This window comes from Salvelinus namaycush, chromosome 7 (assembly GCF_016432855.1).
Source record: "Salvelinus namaycush isolate Seneca chromosome 7, SaNama_1.0, whole genome shotgun sequence".
Classification (NCBI taxonomy): domain Eukaryota; kingdom Metazoa; phylum Chordata; class Actinopteri; order Salmoniformes; family Salmonidae; genus Salvelinus; species Salvelinus namaycush.
The window spans coordinates 50,245,927-50,265,926 of record NC_052313.1 but is presented as its reverse complement, the minus strand read 5'-3'; the positions used below and the strand labels follow the sequence as shown (position 1 = coordinate 50,265,926).

Here is a 20,000-nt window from a genome sequence, read left to right as displayed (position 1 = left end):
TGTTTGTATGTGTGTATGTGTGTATGTCTGTTTGTATACATGTGTGTGTGATTAAATGTAATTAATCTTAAATCCAGAATATTGTATTAAACGCCTGGAGACGTGAGGAAATGAAGAGTAAATAAACATTAGCTGTTTAGCATGATTACACAACAACACTGGTTGGTTAGCCATCACACTCTGTATTAAACTATAAGGGATCATTTATTTTAATGAATCTAAAAGCTTGGTAGCGCCAGTGTTTCCTTCCCAATGGAGCTAAAAGCAGTCACAGGTACTGTACCTTACAGAATGGAACCCCTTCCATCCCTCCATTCCTCCACCCTCCATCCCTCCATTCCTCCACCCTCCATCCATCCACCCTCCATTCCTCCATTCCTCCACCCTCCATTCCTCCACCCTCCATCCATCCACCCTCCATCCCTCCATTCCTCCACCCTCCATCCCTCCATCCCTCCATCCCTCCACCCTCCACCCTCCACCCTCCATTCCTCCACCCTCCATCCCTCCATTCCTCCACCCTCCATCCCTCCATTCCTCCACCCTCCATCCTCCACTCTCCATCCCTCCACCCTCCACCCCTCCATTCCTCCATCCCTCCACCCTCCATCCCTCCATTCCTCCATCCCTCCACTCCTCCATCCCTCCACCCTCCATCCATCCCCCATCCCTCCATCCCTTCACCCTCCATCCCTCCATCCCTCCACTCCTCCACCCTCCATCCCTCCATTCCTCCACCCTCCACCCTCCCATCCCTCCATCCCTCCATCCCTCCACCCTCCATCCCTCCATCCCTCCACCCTCCATCCCTCCACCCTCCATCCCTCCACCCTCCATCCCTCCCATCCCTCCACCCTCCATCCCTCCACCCCTCCACCCTCCATCCCTCCACCCTCCATCCCTCCACTCCTCCATCCCTCCATCCCTCCAACCTCCATCCCTCCATCCCTCCACCCTCCACCCTCCATCCCTCCACCCTCCACCCTCCATCCCTCCACCCTCCACCCTCCCATCCCTCCACCTTCCATCCCTCCACCCTCCATCCCTCCACCTTCCATCCCTCCACCCTCCCATCCCTCCATCCCTCCACCCTCCCATCCCTCCATCCCTCCACCCTACCATCCCTCCATCCCTCCATCTCTCCATTCCTCCATCCCTCCATCCCTCCACCCTCTCTTTCTATTTTTCACACACTGTTCCACCCCACACCGAGCCACCAACTTTTTCGTACAACCCCCACACCTCTGCTGAGTTCAAACACTATGGTACCTCACACACACACACACACACACACACACACACACACACACACACACACACACACACACACACACACACACACACACACACACCTGTACACCCCCCATGTGTATATGTATATATACTGTATTAATTCAGACCTGTACACCCCCCCATGTGTATATGTATATATACTGTATTAATTCAGACCTGTACACCCCCCATGTGTATATGTATATATACTGTATTAATTCAGACCTGTACACCCCCCATGTGTATATGTATATATACTGTATTAATTCAGACCTGTACACCCCCCATGTGTATATGTATATATACTGTATTAATTCAGACCTGTACACCCCCCATGTGTATATGTATATATACTGTATTAATTCAGACCTGTACACCCCCCATGTGTATATGTATATATACTGTATTAATTCAGACCTGTACACCCCCCATGAGTATATGTATATATACTGTATTAATTCAGACCTGTACACCCCCCATGAGTATATGTATATATACTGTATTAATTCAGACCTGTACACCCCCCATGTGTATATGTATATATACTGTATTAATTCAGACCTGTACACCCCCCATGTGTATATGTATATATACTGTATTAATTCAGACCTGTACACCCCCCATGTGTATATGTATATATACTGTATTAATTCAGACCTGTACACCCCCCATGTGTATATGTATATATACTGTATTAATTCAGACCTGTACACCCCCATGTGTATATGTATATATACTGTAATAATTCAGACCTGCACACCCCCCATGTGTATATGTATATATACTGTATTAATTCAGACCTGTAAACCCCCCATGAGTTTTTTTATATATACTGTATTAATTTAGACCTGTACACCCCCCATTAGTATATGTATATATACTGTATTAATTCAGACCTGTACACCCCCCATGTGTATATGTATATATACTGTATTAATTCAGTCGTGTCGCTGAAGACTTCTAGCGGATTTCCTCGCTCCGTCTACATTCATAAGGTGTGTGTATGTGTTCCTTACTGAACCCATAGATACTGTATACATATGCAACATCCCCTTGACTTTGCCTGTAGGCGTAAAGCAACAAGACATGGTTGGAAAGTAGAGTCTGGAAGAAGGGAGCACAGGTAGCTCACTCAGGAGCCTTTCACTCCATTCAACAACATTCAATATTTATGAACATCACTCTATGAAAGTCTTGCAGAATGGTTTGGTTCTAGTAACATTCTGTTCTCTCTCTCTCCCCCTAGAACCGGTTCCATCTCCAAATGTCAGTTCGTGTTCCACCCTCTCGCCTGGCCAACCTTCTGCTCTCTGTTCTCCAGGGGGTAGAGGGGGAGACAGAGGGTGAAGGGAGAAGAGAGGGGGGAGGCAGGGGTCAGGAAGGGGGTAGAGGGGGAGTCGCTGTGGTGTGTCCTGGATGGGAGGAGAGGGGGGAGGGACTACTGAAACATCTAGAGACACAGAAAGGAACAAACTGGAATCTACTGGATATCATCAACCTTACACATATAGGAGGAGAGGAAAGGAGGGAGGAGAGAGGGAAGGATGAGAGGAGGGAGGAGAGAGGGAAGGAGGAGAGGAGGGAGGAGAGAGGGAAGGAGGAGAGGAGGGAGGAGAGAGGGGAGGAGGGAAGAGGGGCTGAGAGAAGTGAAGAAACAAGTGATGAGACCAGAGAAGACAAGAGGGAAGCTGAGGTCTTGTCTCTCCTCTCCCGTCGTCTTCTTCTCTCTGCCTCTCCTCTCTCCTCCGTGGTCATCCTTGGTTCCGACCCAGAATGTCTCTCTTCTGTCCTCCGCTGCGCCCAGCATCTCGCTCCCTCGCTCCCCGCGCTGCAGTGGATTATGGGTAACCCTCTGTCACCTGACTCTCTCCTCTCGCTGGGCGGGCCCCTCGGCCTATTGGCTTATGGAGAGGTGATTATTAATTGGTTGATTTATTCATTCATTGATTTGGTTGGTTGGTTGGTTGATTGGGTGATTCATTGATTGGCTGATTGGTTTATTTTATTTGACCTTTGAAAACTCATTTAAAAGTGTGTGTGTATGTGTCTAGGTGGGTCGTAAGCCCATCACCTTCTACATCCGAGACGCGCTGCGGTTGATTGGCCAGGCGGTGACGTCGGCCAGTGAGGTGAGGCCAGACCTGGCTCTGATCCAGAACCTGGTCAACTGTTACGACAAACCTAACAAAGAGGAAGTGCCCTCGTCTGGACAGTACCTGGCCAGGTAGATATATTGTACACACACACATATACATCATCTATCTCCCCTCCTCCAGACATTGGCACCAGATGATAGAATGGAGTCTGAGAGGACCTGTCCCATTTATAATCCATGCCAAGCCTGAGAATAAACAGACAGACCTGAACAGACTGTAGATAGACTGAAGGCTTGGGACTGTGGCTAGATTAGCTTTAGACAGCTATACAAAGTTTTATTGACACCATTACAAAGACAGGAAGAGTGTTCTGTCTGACAGCTTTACATAGATAGAACCAGTGTTCTGTCTGACAGCTTTACATAGATAGAGCCAGTGTTGTGTCTGACAGCTTTACATAGATAGAACCAGTGTTCTGTCTGACAGCTTTACATAGATAGAGCCAGTGTTCTGTCTGACAGCTTTACATAGATAGAACCAGTGTTCTGTCTGACAGCTTTACATAGATAGAACCAGTGTTGTGTCTGACAGCTTTACATAGATAGAGCCAGTGTTCTGTCTGACAGCTTTACATAGATAGAGCCAGTGTTGTGTCTGACAGCTTTACATAGATAGAGCCAGTGTTCTGTCTGACAGCTTTACATAGATAGAGCCAGTGTTGTGTCTGACAGCTTTACATAGATAGAGCCAGTGTTGTGTCTGACAGCTTTACATAGATAGAGCCAGTGTTCTGTCTGACAGCTTTACATAGATAGAGCCAGTGTTGTGTCTGACAGCTTTACATAGATAGAGCCAGTGTTGTGTCTAACAGCTTTACATAGATAGAGCCAGTGGTGTGTCTGACAGCTTTACATAGATAGAGCCAGTGTTCTGTCTGACAGCTTTACATAGATAGAGCCAGTGTTGTGTCTGACAGCTTTACATAGATAGAGCCAGTGTTGTGTCTGACAGCTTTACATAGATAGAGCCAGTGTTGTGTCTGACAGCTTTACATAGATAGAGCCAGTGTTATGTCTAACAGCTTTACATAGATAGAGCCAGTGTTATGTCTAACAGCTTTACATAGATAGAGCCAGTGTTCTGTCTGACAGCTTTACATAGATAGAGCCAGTGTTGTGTCTGACAGCTTTACATAGATAGAGCCAGTGTTGTGTCTGACAGCTTTACATAGATAGAGCCAGTGTTGTGTCTAACAGCTTTACATAGATAGAGCCAGTGTTGTGTCTGACAGCTTTATATAGATAGAGCCAGTGTTGTGTCTAACAGCTTTACATAGATAGAGCCAGTGTTGTGTCTGACAGCTTTACATAGATAGAGTCAGTGTTGTGTCTGACAGCTTTACATAGATAGAGCCAGTGTTGTGTCTAACAGCTTTACATAGATAGAGCCAGTGTTGTGTCTAACAGCTTTACATAGATAGAGCCAGTGTTGTGTCTGACAGCTTTACATAGATAGAGCCAGTGTTCAGTCTGACAGCTTTACATAGATAGAGCCAGTGTTGTGTCTGACAGCTTTACATAGATAGAGCCAGTGTTGTGTCTGACAGCTTTACATAGATAGAGCCAGTGTTCTGTCTGACATCTTTACATAGATAGAGCCAGTGTTCAGTCTGACAGCTTTACATAGATAGAGCCAGTGTTCTGTCTGACATCTTTACATAGATAGAGCCAGTGTTCTGTCTGACAGCTTTACATAGATAGAACCAGTGTTGTGTCTGACAGCTTTACATAGATAGAGCCAGTGTTCTGTCTGACAGCTTTACATAGATAGAGCCAGTGTTGTGTCTGACAGCTTTACATACAGCTTTACATAGATAGAGCCAGTGTTGTGTCTGACAGCTTTACATAGATAGAGCCAGTGTTGTGTCTGACAGCTTTACATAGATAGAGCCAGTGTTGTGTCTGACAGCTTTACATAGATAGAGCCAGTGTTGTGTCTGACAGCTTTACATAGATAGAGCCAGTGTTGTGTCTGACAGCTTTACATAGATAGAGCCAGTGTTATGTCTAACAGCTTTACATAGATAGAGCCAGTGTTCTGTCTAACAGCTTTACATAGATAGAGCCAGTGTTCTGTCTAACAGCTTTACATAGATAGAGCCAGTGTTGTGTCTAACAGCTTTACATAGATAGAGCCAGTGTTGTGTCTGACAGCTTTACATAGATAGAGCCAGTGTTGTGTCTGACAGCTTTACATAGATAGAGCCAGTGTTGTGTCTGACAGCTTTACATAGATAGAGCCAGTGTTGTGTCTGACAGCTTTACATAGATAGAGCCAGTGTTGTGTCTGACAGCTTTACATAGATAGAGCCAGTGTTATGTCTAACAGCTTTACATAGATAGAGCCAGTGTTATGTCTAACAGCTTTACATAGATAGAGCCAGTGTTGTGTCTGACAGCTTTACATAGATAGAGCCAGTGTTGTGTCTGACAGCTTTACATAGATAGAGCCAGTGTTGTGTCTGACAGCTTTACATAGATAGAGCCAGTGTTGTGTCTAACAGCTTTACATAGATAGAGCCAGTGTTGTGTCTGACAGCTTTACATAGATAGAGCCAGTGTTGTGTCTAACAGCTTTACATAGATAGAGCCAGTGTTGTGTCTGACAGCTTTACATAGATAGAGCCAGTGTTGTGTCTGACAGCTTTACATAGATAGAGCCAGTGTTCAGTCTGACAGCTTTACATAGATAGAGCCAGTGTTGTGTCTGACAGCTTTACATAGATAGAGCCAGTGTTGTGTCTGACAGCTTTACATAGATAGAGCCAGTGTTGTGTCTGACAGCTTTACATAGATAGAACCAGTGTTGTGTCTGACAGCTTTACATAGATAGAGCCAGTGTTCTGTCTGACAGCTTTACATAGATAGAGCCAGTGTTGTGTCTGACAGCTTTACATAGATAGAGCCAGTGTTGTGTCTAACAGCTTTACATAGATAGAGCCAGTGGTGTGTCTGACAGCTTTACATAGATAGAGCCAGTGTTGTGTCTGACAGCTTTACATAGATAGAGCCAGTGTTGTGTCTGACAGCTTTACATAGATAGAGCCAGTGTTGTGTCTGACAGCTTTACATAGATAGAGCCAGTGTTGTGTCTGACAGCTTTACATAGATAGAGCCAGTGTTATGTCTAACAGCTTTACATAGATAGAGCCAGTGTTATGTCTAACAGCTTTACATAGATAGAGCCAGTGTTCTGTCTGACAGCTTTACATAGATAGAGCCAGTGTTGTGTCTGACAGCTTTACATAGATAGAGCCAGTGTTGTGTCTGACAGCTTTACATAGATAGAGCCAGTGTTGTGTCTGACAGCTTTACATAGATAGAGCCAGTGTTGTGTCTAACAGCTTTACATAGATAGAGCCAGTGTTGTGTCTGACAGCTTTACATAGATAGAGCCAGTGTTCTGTCTGACAGCTTTACATAGATAGAACCAGTGTTCTGTCTGACAGCTTTACATAGATAGAGCCAATGTTGTGTCTAACAGCTTTACATAGATAGAGCCAGTGTTCTGTCTGACAGCTTTACATAGATAGAGCCAGTGTTGTGTCTGACAGCTTTACATAGATAGAGCCAGTGTTGTGTCTGACAGCTTTACATAGATAGAGCCAGTGTTGTGTCTGACAGCTTTACATAGATAGAGCCAGTGTTCTGTCTGACAGCTTTACCTTGATAGAGCCAGTGTTGTGCCTGACAGCTTTACATAGATAGAGCCAGTGTTCTGTCTGACAGCTTTACATAGATAGAGCCAGTGTTGTGTCTGGCTTTACCTTGATAGAGCCAGTGTTGTGTCTGACAGCTTTACATAGATAGAGCCAGTGTTGTGTCTGACAGCTTTACATAGATAGAGCCAGTGTTCTGTCTGACAGCTTTACATAGATAGAGCCAGTGGTGTGTCTGACAGCATTACATAGATAGAGCCAGTGTTGTGTCTGACAGCTTTACATAGATAGAGCTAGTGTTATGTCCTACAGCTTTACATAGATAGAGCCAGTGTTGTGTCTGACAGCTTTACCTTGATAGAGCCAGTGTTTTGTCTGACAGCTTTACATAGATAGAGCCAGTGTTGTGTCTGACAGCTTTACATAGATAGAGCCAGTGTTCTGTCTAACAGCTTTACATAGATAGAGCCAGTGTTCTGTCTGACAGCTTTACATAGATAGAGCCAGTGTTGTGTCTGACATGGCCAGTGTGTATTACAACGCACTGGAAGTTAGACTTCCGGTAGGAAATGCAATTAACCGCCCAATGCCTGAGGGAGAGAGGTATAGATGGAGGGTTGGAATGAGGGAGGAAATGAGGAAAGGAAGCAGGGCTTTTTCAGAGTTAATCCTACAAACACTTGGGGAGTTTGTTGGAAATATAGCCAGATTACAGACACTGTGTGTGTGTGTGTTTCTGTCTGTCTGTCTGTCTGTCTGTCTGTCTGTCTGTCTGTCTGTCTGTCTGTCTGTCTGTCTGTCTGTCTGTCTGTCTGTCTGTCTGTCTGTCTGTCTGTCTGTCTGTCTGTCTGTCTGTCTGTCTGTCTGTCTGTCTGTCTGTCTGTCTGTCTGTCTGTCTGTCTGTCAGTCAGTCAGTCAGTCAGTCAGTCAGTCAGTCAGTCAGTCAGTCAGTCAGTCAAAGTCCCTCTTTGCCATGCAAATAAACTGAATCCCCAAAAAACATTTCCACTGCATTTCAGCCCTGCCACAAAAGGACCAGCTGACATCATGTCAGGATTCTTTCGTTAACACAGGTGTGAGTGTTGACGAGGACAAGGCTGGAGATCACTCTGTCATGCTGATTGAGTTCGAATAACAGAATGGAAGCTTCAAAAGGAGTTTGGTGCTTGGAATCATTGTTCTTCCTCTGTCAACCATGGTTACCTGCTAGGAAACACGTGTCGTCATCATTGCTTTGCACAAAAAGAGCTTCACAGGCAAGAATATTGCTGCCAGTAAGATTGCACCTAATTCAACCATTCATCGGATCATTAAGAACTTCAAGGAGAGCGGTTCAATTGTAGCGAAGAAGGCTTCAGGGCGCCAAAGAAAATCCAGCAAGCGCCAGGACCGTCTCCTAAAGTTGATTCAGCTGTGGGATCGGGGCACCACCAGTACAGAGCTTGCTCAGAAATGGCAGCAGGCAGGTGTGAGTGCATCTGCACGCACAGTGAGGCGAAGACTTTTGGAGGATGGCCTGGTGTCAAGAAGGGCAGCAAAGAAGCTCCTTCTCTCCAGGAAAAACATCAAGGATAGACTGATATTCTACAAAAGGTACAGGGATTGGACTGCTGAGGACTGGGGTAAAGTAATTTTCTCTGATGAATCCCCTTTCTGATTGTTTGGGGCATCCGGAAAACAGCTTGTCTGGAGAAGACAAGGTGAGCGCTACCATCAATCCTGTGTCATGCCAACAGTAAAGCATCCTGAGACCATTCATATGTGGGGTTGCTTCTCAGCCAAGGGAGTGGGCTCACTCACAATTTTGCCTAAGAACACAGCCATGAATAAAGAATGGTACCAACACATCCTCCGAGAGCAACTATTCCCAACCATCCAGGAACAGTTTGGTGACGAACAATGCTTTTTCCAGCATGATGGAGCACCTTGCCATAAGACAAAAGTGATAACTAAGTGGCTAACATCGATATTTTGGGTCCATGGCCAGGAAACTCCCCAGACCTTAATCCCATTGAGAACTTGTGGTCAATCCTCAAGAGGCGGGTGGACAAACAAAAACCCACAAATTCTGACAGACTCCAAGCATTGATTATGCAAGAATGCCATCAGTCAGGATGTGGCCCAGAAGTTAATTGACAGCATGCCAGGGCGGATTGCAGAGGTCTTGAAAAAGAAGGGTCAACACTGCAAATATTGACTCTTTGCATCAACTTCATGTAATTCATGACACGTATGAAATGCTTGTAATTATACTTCAGTATTCCATAGTAACATCTGACAAAAATATCTAAAGACACTGAGGCAGCAGACTTTGTGAAAATTAATATTTGTGTCATTCTCAAAACTTTTGGCCACGACTGAAGATGATGACATGGCTGTAAGTCATAGCAGTATCCACTGAGATTTAAGTCACAGACTAATAACATGACAGGCCTTGGATTCTGAAAGAAGCATAAATGGTCTTTACGTTTTCTCACCAAAGTGTGTGAAGCTACACGCTGTCGCTCGGCCTTCTTTCTGTATAGAACAACAACATTCCACTACAACACTTCTACCCACAATATGGAGCAGGGTGAAAGAGGAGAAGGAGAGGAAGGAGAGAGGAGGAGAGGAAAGGAGAGAGGAGGAGAGAGGAGCAGAGGAACGGAGTGAGTAAAGGAGAGAGGAGGTGTAATGATTTCCGTCGTCGGATGAAGAGTAGTCGGACCAATGCGCAGCATGGTAAGTGTTCATGTTATATTTATTAAAACAGAACACTAAACAAAATAACAAAGAGAAGGAACGAAAACAAAACAGTCCTGTAAGGTGCAGCAACACAAAACAGAAAACAACTACCCACCAAACACAGGTGGGAAAAGGCTACCTAAGTATGGCTCTCAATCAGAGACAACGATAGACAGCTGCCTCTGATTGAGAACCACACCCGGCCAAACACACAGAAATAGAAAACATAGAACACAAAACATAGAATGCCTACCCCAACTCACGCCCCGACCAAACAAAATAGAGACATAAAAAAGGAATTAAGGTCAGGGCGTGACAGGAGGAAAGGAGAGAGGAGGAGAGGAAAGGAGAGAGGAGGAGAGGAAAGGAGAGAGGAGGAGAGGAAAGGAGAGAGGAGGAGAGGAAAGGAGAGAGAAAGAGAGGAAAGGGGAGAGGAGGAGAGGAGATCAAACAGGGTGTTGTTATCTTAGTGGGATCGACGATACAGCTCTTCAATAGACACAGCTGCCAAATCAACTGAGAGAGAGAGAGCAAGAAGGACAGCATGAGAGAGAGAGAGGGGGGGGGGGGTCTGTAACCAGTCTGACATCTGATGAGTCAGTTGGGCTGTAAACAGGACACATTCTCTATAGGTACATTGATATTCAGTGCAGAGTGGAGGGTAGAGGTGGGTTAACGACCTCAGTATTAATTCATAGTTTTAATGTTTCCTCCTCTGCTGTCAGAGTTAATGGAAGGAAGTCACCATCAGTCACACACACTCTGCAGTTACACACAAACACACACACGCACACACACACACACACACACACACACACACACACACACACACACACACACACACACACACACACACACACACACACACACACACACACACACACACATACAGCATCCACTTTGAAATGTGAAACAGTTTTAGGAGTTTTAATGAACCATTCGAACTTGCAGACTTAACCCAATGATCCCTGCATTGTTAATATTTAGACATCATCCCAACGATCCCCGCGCGGTTGGATACCCAGAGCAGATATATGTGTGAGAGTTAATTGTGCGTACCAATGTATTCCATGGTAAAGCAGCGTGAGGACTGGGTGGAGACTGAGAGGAATATTAATGATGTTGGGGCCAGTTAGATAGAAACAACCACAATGAACTGCATTAACTCATAGTAATAAGAACACTCTGTGTGTGTGTGGGTGTGTGTGTGTCTGTGTGTGTTTTTATGTCCGTCTGTCTGTGTGTGTGTGTGTGGGCGTATGCTTACATGCGTGCATGTGCGTGGGCAGATAGACAGAATTTCTCTCTCTCTCTCTACTGCATTAACTTAAAATAATGAGACTGACTGGAACAGCCAACCAATTATTACACCCAGCCAATCTGAAAGAACAGACTGGGTATCTGTATGTCTACATGTTCAAACTATAACTTCCTCTCTCTCTCTCTCTCTCTCTCTCTCTCTCTCTCTCTCGGAGTGCATGCTGGGAGTGAGTCGTCAAGCAGGAGTGATTGTGAGAGCGACTGGAATTCTTTTCACTCTATTGGGTTTTGGTGTGTATATATATATATATTGATTAGTTTAGTTGTTTTAAGGGTATTTTGTCTAACTATCACTAAGCACGTATAGGGGTGGTGGGATCGTTGAGGTTGGTTTTCGCGAGGGCACAACCAGCGGGTGGGGCTGGTTGCAATGGCCACTCGCGGAAGTTTGGAGTTTGAAAAACTTAGTCGGCGGCATGGAGTAAAGATTCCTGCTGCGGCCGGGTGTTCAGTGGAAGAATGTAGCTTGGCTGTGGGTGCTATCATTGGGTATGATAGCATCAAATCAGCCTCAAGGATGAATAGCGCTGTAGTGATATTCTTAGATTCCATTGAAAAGGTGAATAAGATAGTTGAGAGGGGTGTTGTGTTGCGGGAGACACAGACGCCGGTATTTCCGCTTATGAATCCGGCGAAGAAAGTTATACTTTCTAACGTGCCACCATTTGTTAGAGATGAAGTGTTGGAGCGAGAGTTATCTCGTCATGGTCAAATCGTATCTACAATAAAGAAGGTTCTTTTTGGATGCAAATCTCCGTTGCTGAAACATGTCGTGTCTCATAGGAGACAAGTGCATATGATCTTAAAAAAGGACGTTGATGAACTGAATTTAGCGTTCAGTTTTAAGATTGATGGATTTGATTATGTCTTCTACGCTTCTACTGAATCAATGAAATGCTTTGGCTGTGGAAGAGAGGGGCATTTGGTGCGTAGTTGTCCCGAGAATGAGCGCGCAGAGCCCGGTAGTAGCTCTAGTGCTGGTGCAGCTAACGCACCACCGCGAAGGGATGAACATGCTAAGGGTGCAGGGGAAGGGAGAAGGTGGGCAGATGTGGTTGGAAAAGTAGGAGAGGAAGGCATTGTGGATACAGGGGCAATTGTGGTAGATCAGAACAAAGAGGGAGGGGAAACAGTCGGTGAGATTGCGACTGCCGTCGCTGAGGTGGTGCTGGAAAATGAAATTGGAGGTAAAGAGGAGATTGAAATAACGGAAAAGGAAGCAGCTGTTTTCAAAGTACCGAGGAGTAAGAGGAAGAATTTAAGGGGTGGTGAAGGGTCTAATTCTAAGAGGAAGGTAGAGATTGATAAATCAGTTGAGGATGAACAGGTTGTAGAGATGGTGGAGTTTTCTTCTGGGGAGGATAGCGAGAGTGAGTCATCTGACGCGTCACAACAAAATAGCGAGATAAATGGGGTGGAAGGGAGGTATGGGATTGAGAAGGTACGTCAATTTCTGAAGTTGACAAAAGGGAAGAAATATATGCAGGATTACAATGTAACTGATTTTTTCCCTGAAAGTGAATTGTTTATTGAATCAGCAAAGTCTCTGATGTCAAAAATTACAGGGGGAGGTTTGAAAAGCCCTGAAATTGCTAGACTCAAGAAAGTGGTCACGAGAGTGATAAGTGATGTAAATTCTATAGAAAATGAAAGAGTTCAGTTGCAGCTTTAACTCTGTAAAGAGATGTGGTGTCTGTATCTTCCTCTGTATATTTTTTTCATCCATGAGCAGTTTTAAGATTTCTTCTTTAAACGTAAATGGGGCAAGAGATGGTAAAAAAAGAGCCATAGTGTATGAGTTAATTAGGGGAAAGGGAAGTGACATAAATGTTCTACAAGAAACGCATAGTAATTTGGAAAATGAAGTTATGTGGCAACAGGAGTGGGGGGGACAGTGGTGTGTAGTCATAAAAACTCAAAAAGTGGGGGTGTGGCTATCTTGTTCTCAAAAGGGTTTTTGCCTTTGTCATATGAGGTTGAAGAGGTAGTTGAGGGGAGGTTATTAAAAGTTAGAGCAAGGTATGAAAACATCACTATGTGTCTGATAAATGTATATGCCCCAGTGGTGGCAGTTGAGAGGGTATGTTTTTTAGAGACATTATCAAATACCATTGAGAAATGTAACAATGAAGATTATTTATTTATTGCTGGGGATTTTAACTGCACAGTCAGCGATTTAGATAGAAATCACCAAGAACCTCATATAGCCTCAAGGACTTTTTTAAAACGCCTCATTGTAACACATGAACTGTGTGATATTTGGCGGAGTCAACATGGAGGCACAAGGCAGTACACCTGGGCGCATGTGAGAGAGAACACCATCTCTATGGCCAGGTTAGATAGGTTTTATTGTTTTGAGCATCAATCTCAGGTCTGTAAATCAAGTGTGATAACCCCAGTGGGATTTTCTGATCATTGTTTAATAACAGAGGTGGTGTTCATTAACGATGTAAAACCCAAAAGCGCATACTGGCATTTTAATATAACTTTATTGAGTGATGCTCACTTCAGGAAATGTTTTAGTTTTTTCTGGGAGAGGTGGAGGTCTCAAAAGGCCAGTTTTGTATCCCTTCAACAGTGGTGGGATATAGGGAAAATCCAGATTCAACAATTCTGTAATCAATACACGAGGAATGTCACCAAGGATATCACCAGATCAATGAAAGCCCTAGAGTTTGAAATAGTGGAACTCATGACGTTGGTTGAGACCACAGGAGATTGAGGCCATACTCAGGCCCTCAAGAGGAAAAAAGCTGCATTGGCAGACCTGCTGGGTATCAGAGCACAGGGGGCATTGGTGAGAAGTAAGTTTCAGGGAATCTCTGAAATGGATGCCTCATCCAAATTTTTCTTTGGTTTAGAGAAAAAGAATGGACAAAGAAAAATTATTCATTGTCTCAAATCAGCTGTTGGACAAGAGCTCACTAGCCCTAGTGAAATTAGAAAGAGGGCAGTAGAGTTCTATGCTGAGCTCTACAAGTGTGAGTACAAAGAGGATAAAACAGTGACACAGCAGTTCATTGATGGGCTCCCACAGGTGGCTGCAGAAGCTCAGGTTGAGCTTGAGCAACCATTGTCTTTGCAGGAATTATACACTGCATTAAAAGGCATGGAAAATGGAAGGGCACCAGGCATTGATGGGCTTCCCGTTGACTTTTTTAAGTCTTTTTGGGCTATGTTGGGAGAGGATTGGCTAGCAGTAGTTAATGATAGTTTAACCGGAGGGTTACTACCAATAAGCTGCAGAAGGGCCGTCCTCACCCTACTGCCCAAAAAGTGTGACCCTAGGGAGGTGAAGAACTGGAGGCCGGTGGCTTTATTGTGCACTGATTATAAGATCTTGTCAAAGGCTTTGTCCAACAGGCTGAGGGAGGTGATGGGGCAAATCATACATACGGACCAGTCCTACTGTGTTCCTGGCAGGCAGATAGGGGATAACATTTCTCTGATTCGTGATTTTTTGGACGTCTCTAGGGCTATTGGGTTGGATGCTGGTCTAATTTCAATTGATCAGGAAAAGGCATTTGACCGAGTTGAACATCAATATTTATGGCACACGTTTGAGGCGTTTGGGTTCAGCTCTGGTTTTATTGCCATGATAAAGGTGATATATGGTGACATTGAAAGTGTATTGAAAGTTAACGGTGGTTTGAGTGCTCCTTTTAAAGTGTGTAGAGGTATTAGGCAGGGATGTTCTTTGTCAGGAATGTTATATGCCATTGCTATAGAGCCACTACTAAATAGCATTAGAAGTCGCATTGAAGGGGTGTACTTTTCAGAGGATATTCCTCCTATTCGTCTCTCAGCCTATGCTGATGATGTAGTTGTTTTAGTGAAAAATCAAGCGGAGGTGGATAGTTTGAGTCTAATGGTTGATCGTTTTAGGGGAATATCTTCTGCAAAGGTAAATTGGGAAAAGAGTTGTGCTTTACAGATTGGAGAATGGAGGGATCTGGAGGGATCATGGCTTTGCCAGGGGGGCTGGAATGGTGTAAGGGAGGTTTTAAGTATCTTGGAGTGTATCTAGGAGATGAGGGGACTATGGAAAAATATTGGATTGGGGTGGTTGAAATGGTGGAAGGGAGGATGAGGAGATGGCGTTGGTTGCTATCTCGTATGTCATATAGGGGGCGCACTATTATAGTTAACAATGTGATTGCCTCTGCACTGTGGCATCGGTTGTCAGTTTTAGAACCACCATCTGGCCTTCTGGCTAAGATACAGGCAATTATTGTGGATTTCTTTTGGGATAAATATCACTGGGTTCCACAAAGTGTTTTGTATTTGTCAAAATAGGAGGGGGGACAAGGTCTTGTACATCTTGCTAGTAGGGCTGCTGCTTTCCGGTTTCAGTTTATTCAAAGGTTGCTTTATGGACCGGAAAATGTGGTGTGGAGAGGGGTGGCAGGTCTTGTATTACAGCGGGTTGGAGGATTAGGTTTAAAGAAGGCTTTATTTCTGGTTGATAGTAGCCAGATTTCTAGGGAGGGAGTACCTCCGTTTTACAGAGGCCTTCTCAGAGTGTGGAGCATAATGAAGGTGTCCAGACGAACTTCAGCGGAGTCAGTGCATTGGCTGTTGGAGGAACCTCTGGTGTATGGGGCAAGACTGGATTGTACAACTGCAGCTGTTCCACATTTCTCCAAGATTCTGGTGAAGGGCAAAATCATCACCTTAAAACAGTTAATGGCCATGGCTGGGCCCGCCTTAATGGATGGAAGACGGGTGGCTGAACATTTGGGGGTGAGGTCGGAAAGGATTGTCGGACAACTGCTGGGAAGCTGCAGGAAGGCTCTGTCAGCGGAAGAGTGGGGTATGCTTAATAGCCACAAGAAGAAGGTACAAGATGAAGACGTCTCATTTCCAAGACTAGGGATTACACCAAATATCCCAGAGTCAGAAAGAAAGGCGTTATTGCTGGATTTGAGAGGGTTGGAGGAGGTGGGTTTGGATGAGGTGAATGGGAAGGACTTGTATAGGGGGTGTGTCAAGGTGTTGAATAAAGATAAATTGAAAAATAGAAAAGACAATCCGTGGAGGGTAAAATTGGGCATTGATGACAAGGTAAAGCCAGCATGGAGAGCACTGTACAAGCCACCGTTACAAAAGGGTACTGGTGATATGCAATGGAGGGTTTTACATGGCATCATTGCAGTTAATGCTTTTGTATCTGTTATTAACTCAGATGTTAGAGATGGATGTCCTTTTTGTAATATAAGAGAAACCATTTTTCACTGTTTTATGGAGTGTGAGAGGATAAAACCTCTATTGGAAATGCTGGAATCTTTGTTTAAAGCTGTAGGGGAGATTTTCAATAACACTGTTTTTATTTTGGGGTTTCAATATAGTGAGCAACAGAAAAGAAAATGTCAACTGTTCAATTTTATTTTGGGACAAGCTAAGATGTCAATTTTTCTGAGTAGGAAACATAAGATAGAAACGGGATATGGGCAGGATGTAAGATGTGTTTTTAAAGGATTAGTGAAAGCAAGAATAAAAGTGGATTTTGAGTTCTTCTCAGCTGTAAAAGATCTCCTATTGTTTGAGGAGAAGTGGGCCTACGAAGGAGCGCTTTGTTTTGTAGAGGAGGGGAAATTATTTTTTGTTGATGAAATAAGTTGAATGTATATGTTCTTTTGTATTTTTATTTTATTTATTTTGTTTAGGAATTACATTTGTTGTTTCATTTCTGAAAAGGCAGTGTGTCATTATTTATGTTAACACTTGAGTATAAAATAAAGGTTTTATAAAAACTCAAAAAAAACTCTCTCTCTCTCTCTTCCTCTCTCTCTCTCTCTCTCTCTCTCTCTCACTTCCTCTCTCTCTCTCTCTCTCACTTCCTCTCTCTCTCTCTCTCTCTCTCTCTCTCTCTCTCTCTCTCTCTCTCTCTCTCTCTCCCTCACTTCCCCTCTCTCTCTCTCTTTCTCTCTCTCTCTCTCTTCCTCTCTCTCTCTCTCTCTCTCTCTCTCTCTCTCTCTCTCTCTCTCTCTCTCTCTCTCTCTCTCTCTCTCTCTCTCTCTCTCTCTCTCTCTCTCTCTCTCTCTCTCTCTCTCTCTCTCTCTCTCTCCCTCACTTCCCCTCTCTCTCTCACTTTCTCTCTCTCTCTCTCTCTTCCTCTCTCTCTCTCTCTCTCTCTCTCTCTGTCTCTGTCGCTGTCTCTGTCTCTGTCTCTGTCTCTGTCTCTCTCTCTCTCCTCTCCAGGTTCCTCTCCAACACGTCGTTCCAGGGTTCTACGGGCGCGGTCCGTGTGGCACCTGCTCTCTCCCAGGTCCTCTCCTCCCAGCTGTACCACGTGTGGAGCCTGAAGAGAGGTCCTCTTGGCCAGCCGTCCTGGGTCACCGTGGCCCACTGGACCACCGGGCGCCTACAGCTGGACGAGCGGGTGTTGGGGCTGGGGGTCGGGGCTGGCCTGGGGCTAGGCCCGGGGAGGAGGACAGGGTCCGGGTCTGGGTTAGGGGTCCCGAGAGGGGATAGGGACAGAGACAACAGTCCTGGAGGGAGATGGAGGCTGGGGCTACAGATGGCGGGCCGGCGATTAAGGTTCGTGACCCTGGTGGAGCATCCCTTCGTGTTCACTAGAGAGGTGGATGAGGATGGGCTGTGTCCCGCTGGTCAGCTGTGTCTGGACCCGAGGACTAACCGCTCAGATCTACTGGACTCACTGTTCAGTCACCTGCACCAGACCAATACAACTACTACCACTACTGACCACAGTGAGTATACCTACAGTACACAATACCTACAGTACATCACTCCAGACCAGTAGACCAGGACTGACCCTTCCTGTCCTGTCCTGTCCTGACCACAACCCCAGACCCAACAGAGGACCTGCGGAAGTGTTGCTATGGTTACGTTATTGACCTGTTGGAGAAGCTGTCGGAGGACCTGAAGTTCACCTTTGACCTTTACATCGTGGGAGATGGGAAGTACGGAGCGATGAGCAGCACTGGGAGGTGGACCGGTCTGGTATGTCATCTACCCATCTATCTATCTATCTATCTATCTATCTATCTATCTATCTATCTATCTATCTATCTATCTATCTATCTATCTATCTATCTATCTATCTATGTCTGTCTGTCTGTCTGTCTATCTGTCTGTCTGTCTGTCTGTCTGTCTGTCTGTCTGTCTGTCTGTCTGTCTGTCTGTCTGTCTGTCTGTCTGTCTGTCTGTCTGTCTGTCTGTCTGTCTGTCTGTCTGTCTGTCTGTCTGTCTGTCTGTCTGTCTGTCTGTCTGTCTGTCTGTCTGTCTGTCTGTCTGTCTGTCTGTCTGTCTTCAATATATTTTTTTGTACAATAATATATATGATTGCATGCATATTTGACTTGATTGTTTACCTAACCAAGAACAATGTTTGCAGAAGGATTGCTAAATGCATGTGTAATAGTGTCTTCTGAAGGTTGTAGATGTTCCTGGTTTCTCATATTAGGTGGGAGACCTGCTGAGTGGAACAGCAGACATGGCTGTGACATCATTCTCCATCAACTCAGCCAGGAGCAGAGTTATAGACTTCACCTCTCCATTCTACTCTACCTCTCTGGGGATACTGGTGAGTGTGTGTGTGCCTGCGTGCCTGCGTGAGTGTGTGCCTGTGTACCTACAAGTGTGTATATGTGTGTGTGGACATACAGTTTATAATGTGTGTGTATGTGTGTCTTGACTACAAGGTGCGTAGCCAGGACACATCAGCCCCTATTGGAGCCTTCATGTGGCCTCTCCATTGGTCCATGTGGGTGGGCATCTTCGTCACTCTTCATCTTACCGCACTTTTCCTCACCGTCTATGAGTGGAACAGTCCCTTTGGTGAGAAAACTAAAATACCACTTATGGCCTGTCATGTTATTAGTCTGTGACCTAAATCTCAGTGGATACTGCTATGACTTATCTACACACACAGATGTGGGTGGTTGGGACCTTTACAACTCTGTTTGTCATTGTGATCCTACACACACACACACACACACACACACACACACACACACACACACACACACACACACACACACACACACACACACACACACACAGCTGACTCCTGTGTTGTGTTGATCCAGGTATGACTCCTCATGGGAGGAACAGACTCAGAGTGTTCTCCTACTCCTCAGCCCTCAACCTCTGCTACGCCATCCTGTTTGGACGCACTGTTGCTACTAAGGTACTGTGGGATGGAGGGGGAGGGATGGAGGGAGGAATAATGGGTGGGAGGAGGGGGAGGGATGGAGGGGGAGGTTTGAATAATCAAATTAACCAAATATGTCTTCTCTCTGTCTCTTTCTCTCTCTCTCTCTCTCTCTCTCTCTCTCTCTCTCTCTCTCTCTCTCTCTCTCTCTCTCTTTCGCTCTCTTTCTCTTTCTCCCTCTCCATCCTTCCCTCCTTCTTTCTCTATCTCCCCCTCCCTCTCTCTCCCTTCTCTCCATCGTTCCATCCATGTCTGCCTTCCATCTCCCTCCCTCTCTTTCTCTCTCTCCCCCTCCCTCCATCTCTCTCCCCCTCCCTCCATCTACCTTTCTTCTCTCTCTATCTCTCTATCGCTCTCTCTCTTTCGCTCTCTTTCTCTTTCTCCCTCTCCATCCTTCCCTCCTTCTTTCTCTATCTCCCCCTCCCTCTCTCTCCCTCCTCTCCAGACTCCTAAGTGTTGGACCAGTAGGTTCCTGATGAACCTGTGGGCTATCTTCTGTCTGCTGGTGTTGTCCAGTTATACAGCTAACCTGGCTGCTGTCATGGTGGGGGAGAAAACCTTTGAACAGGTGTCTGGGATTCATGACGAGAAGGTATACACACACACTCACGGCGGTGCACACACACACAGGTAGGCATGTATGCACACACACATACGTACACACATACGCACGCACTTACATGCAAACACA

The 20,000-nt window shown here is 45.2% G+C and overlaps 1 protein-coding gene across 1 annotated transcript in view; it reads left to right on the top strand.

Annotated features, from left to right (window-relative positions):
• Positions 1-3,112: 3,112 nt before the first annotated feature.
• The window catches only part of LOC120050813 (glutamate receptor ionotropic, NMDA 3B-like), a 40,970-nt gene continuing 24,082 nt past the window's right edge, over positions 3,113-20,000 (top strand). The window contains exons 1-9 of the mRNA XM_038997344.1: positions 3,113-3,184; positions 3,324-3,496; positions 17,326-17,514; positions 17,620-17,843; positions 17,954-18,096; positions 18,560-18,679; positions 18,798-18,933; positions 19,185-19,285; positions 19,755-19,901. Of these exons, the coding sequence (XP_038853272.1) occupies positions 3,113-3,184; positions 3,324-3,496; positions 17,326-17,514; positions 17,620-17,843; positions 17,954-18,096; positions 18,560-18,679; positions 18,798-18,933; positions 19,185-19,285; positions 19,755-19,901 (1,305 nt within the window). The remainder of the gene's footprint in view (positions 3,185-3,323; positions 3,497-17,325; positions 17,515-17,619; positions 17,844-17,953; positions 18,097-18,559; positions 18,680-18,797; positions 18,934-19,184; positions 19,286-19,754; positions 19,902-20,000) is intronic.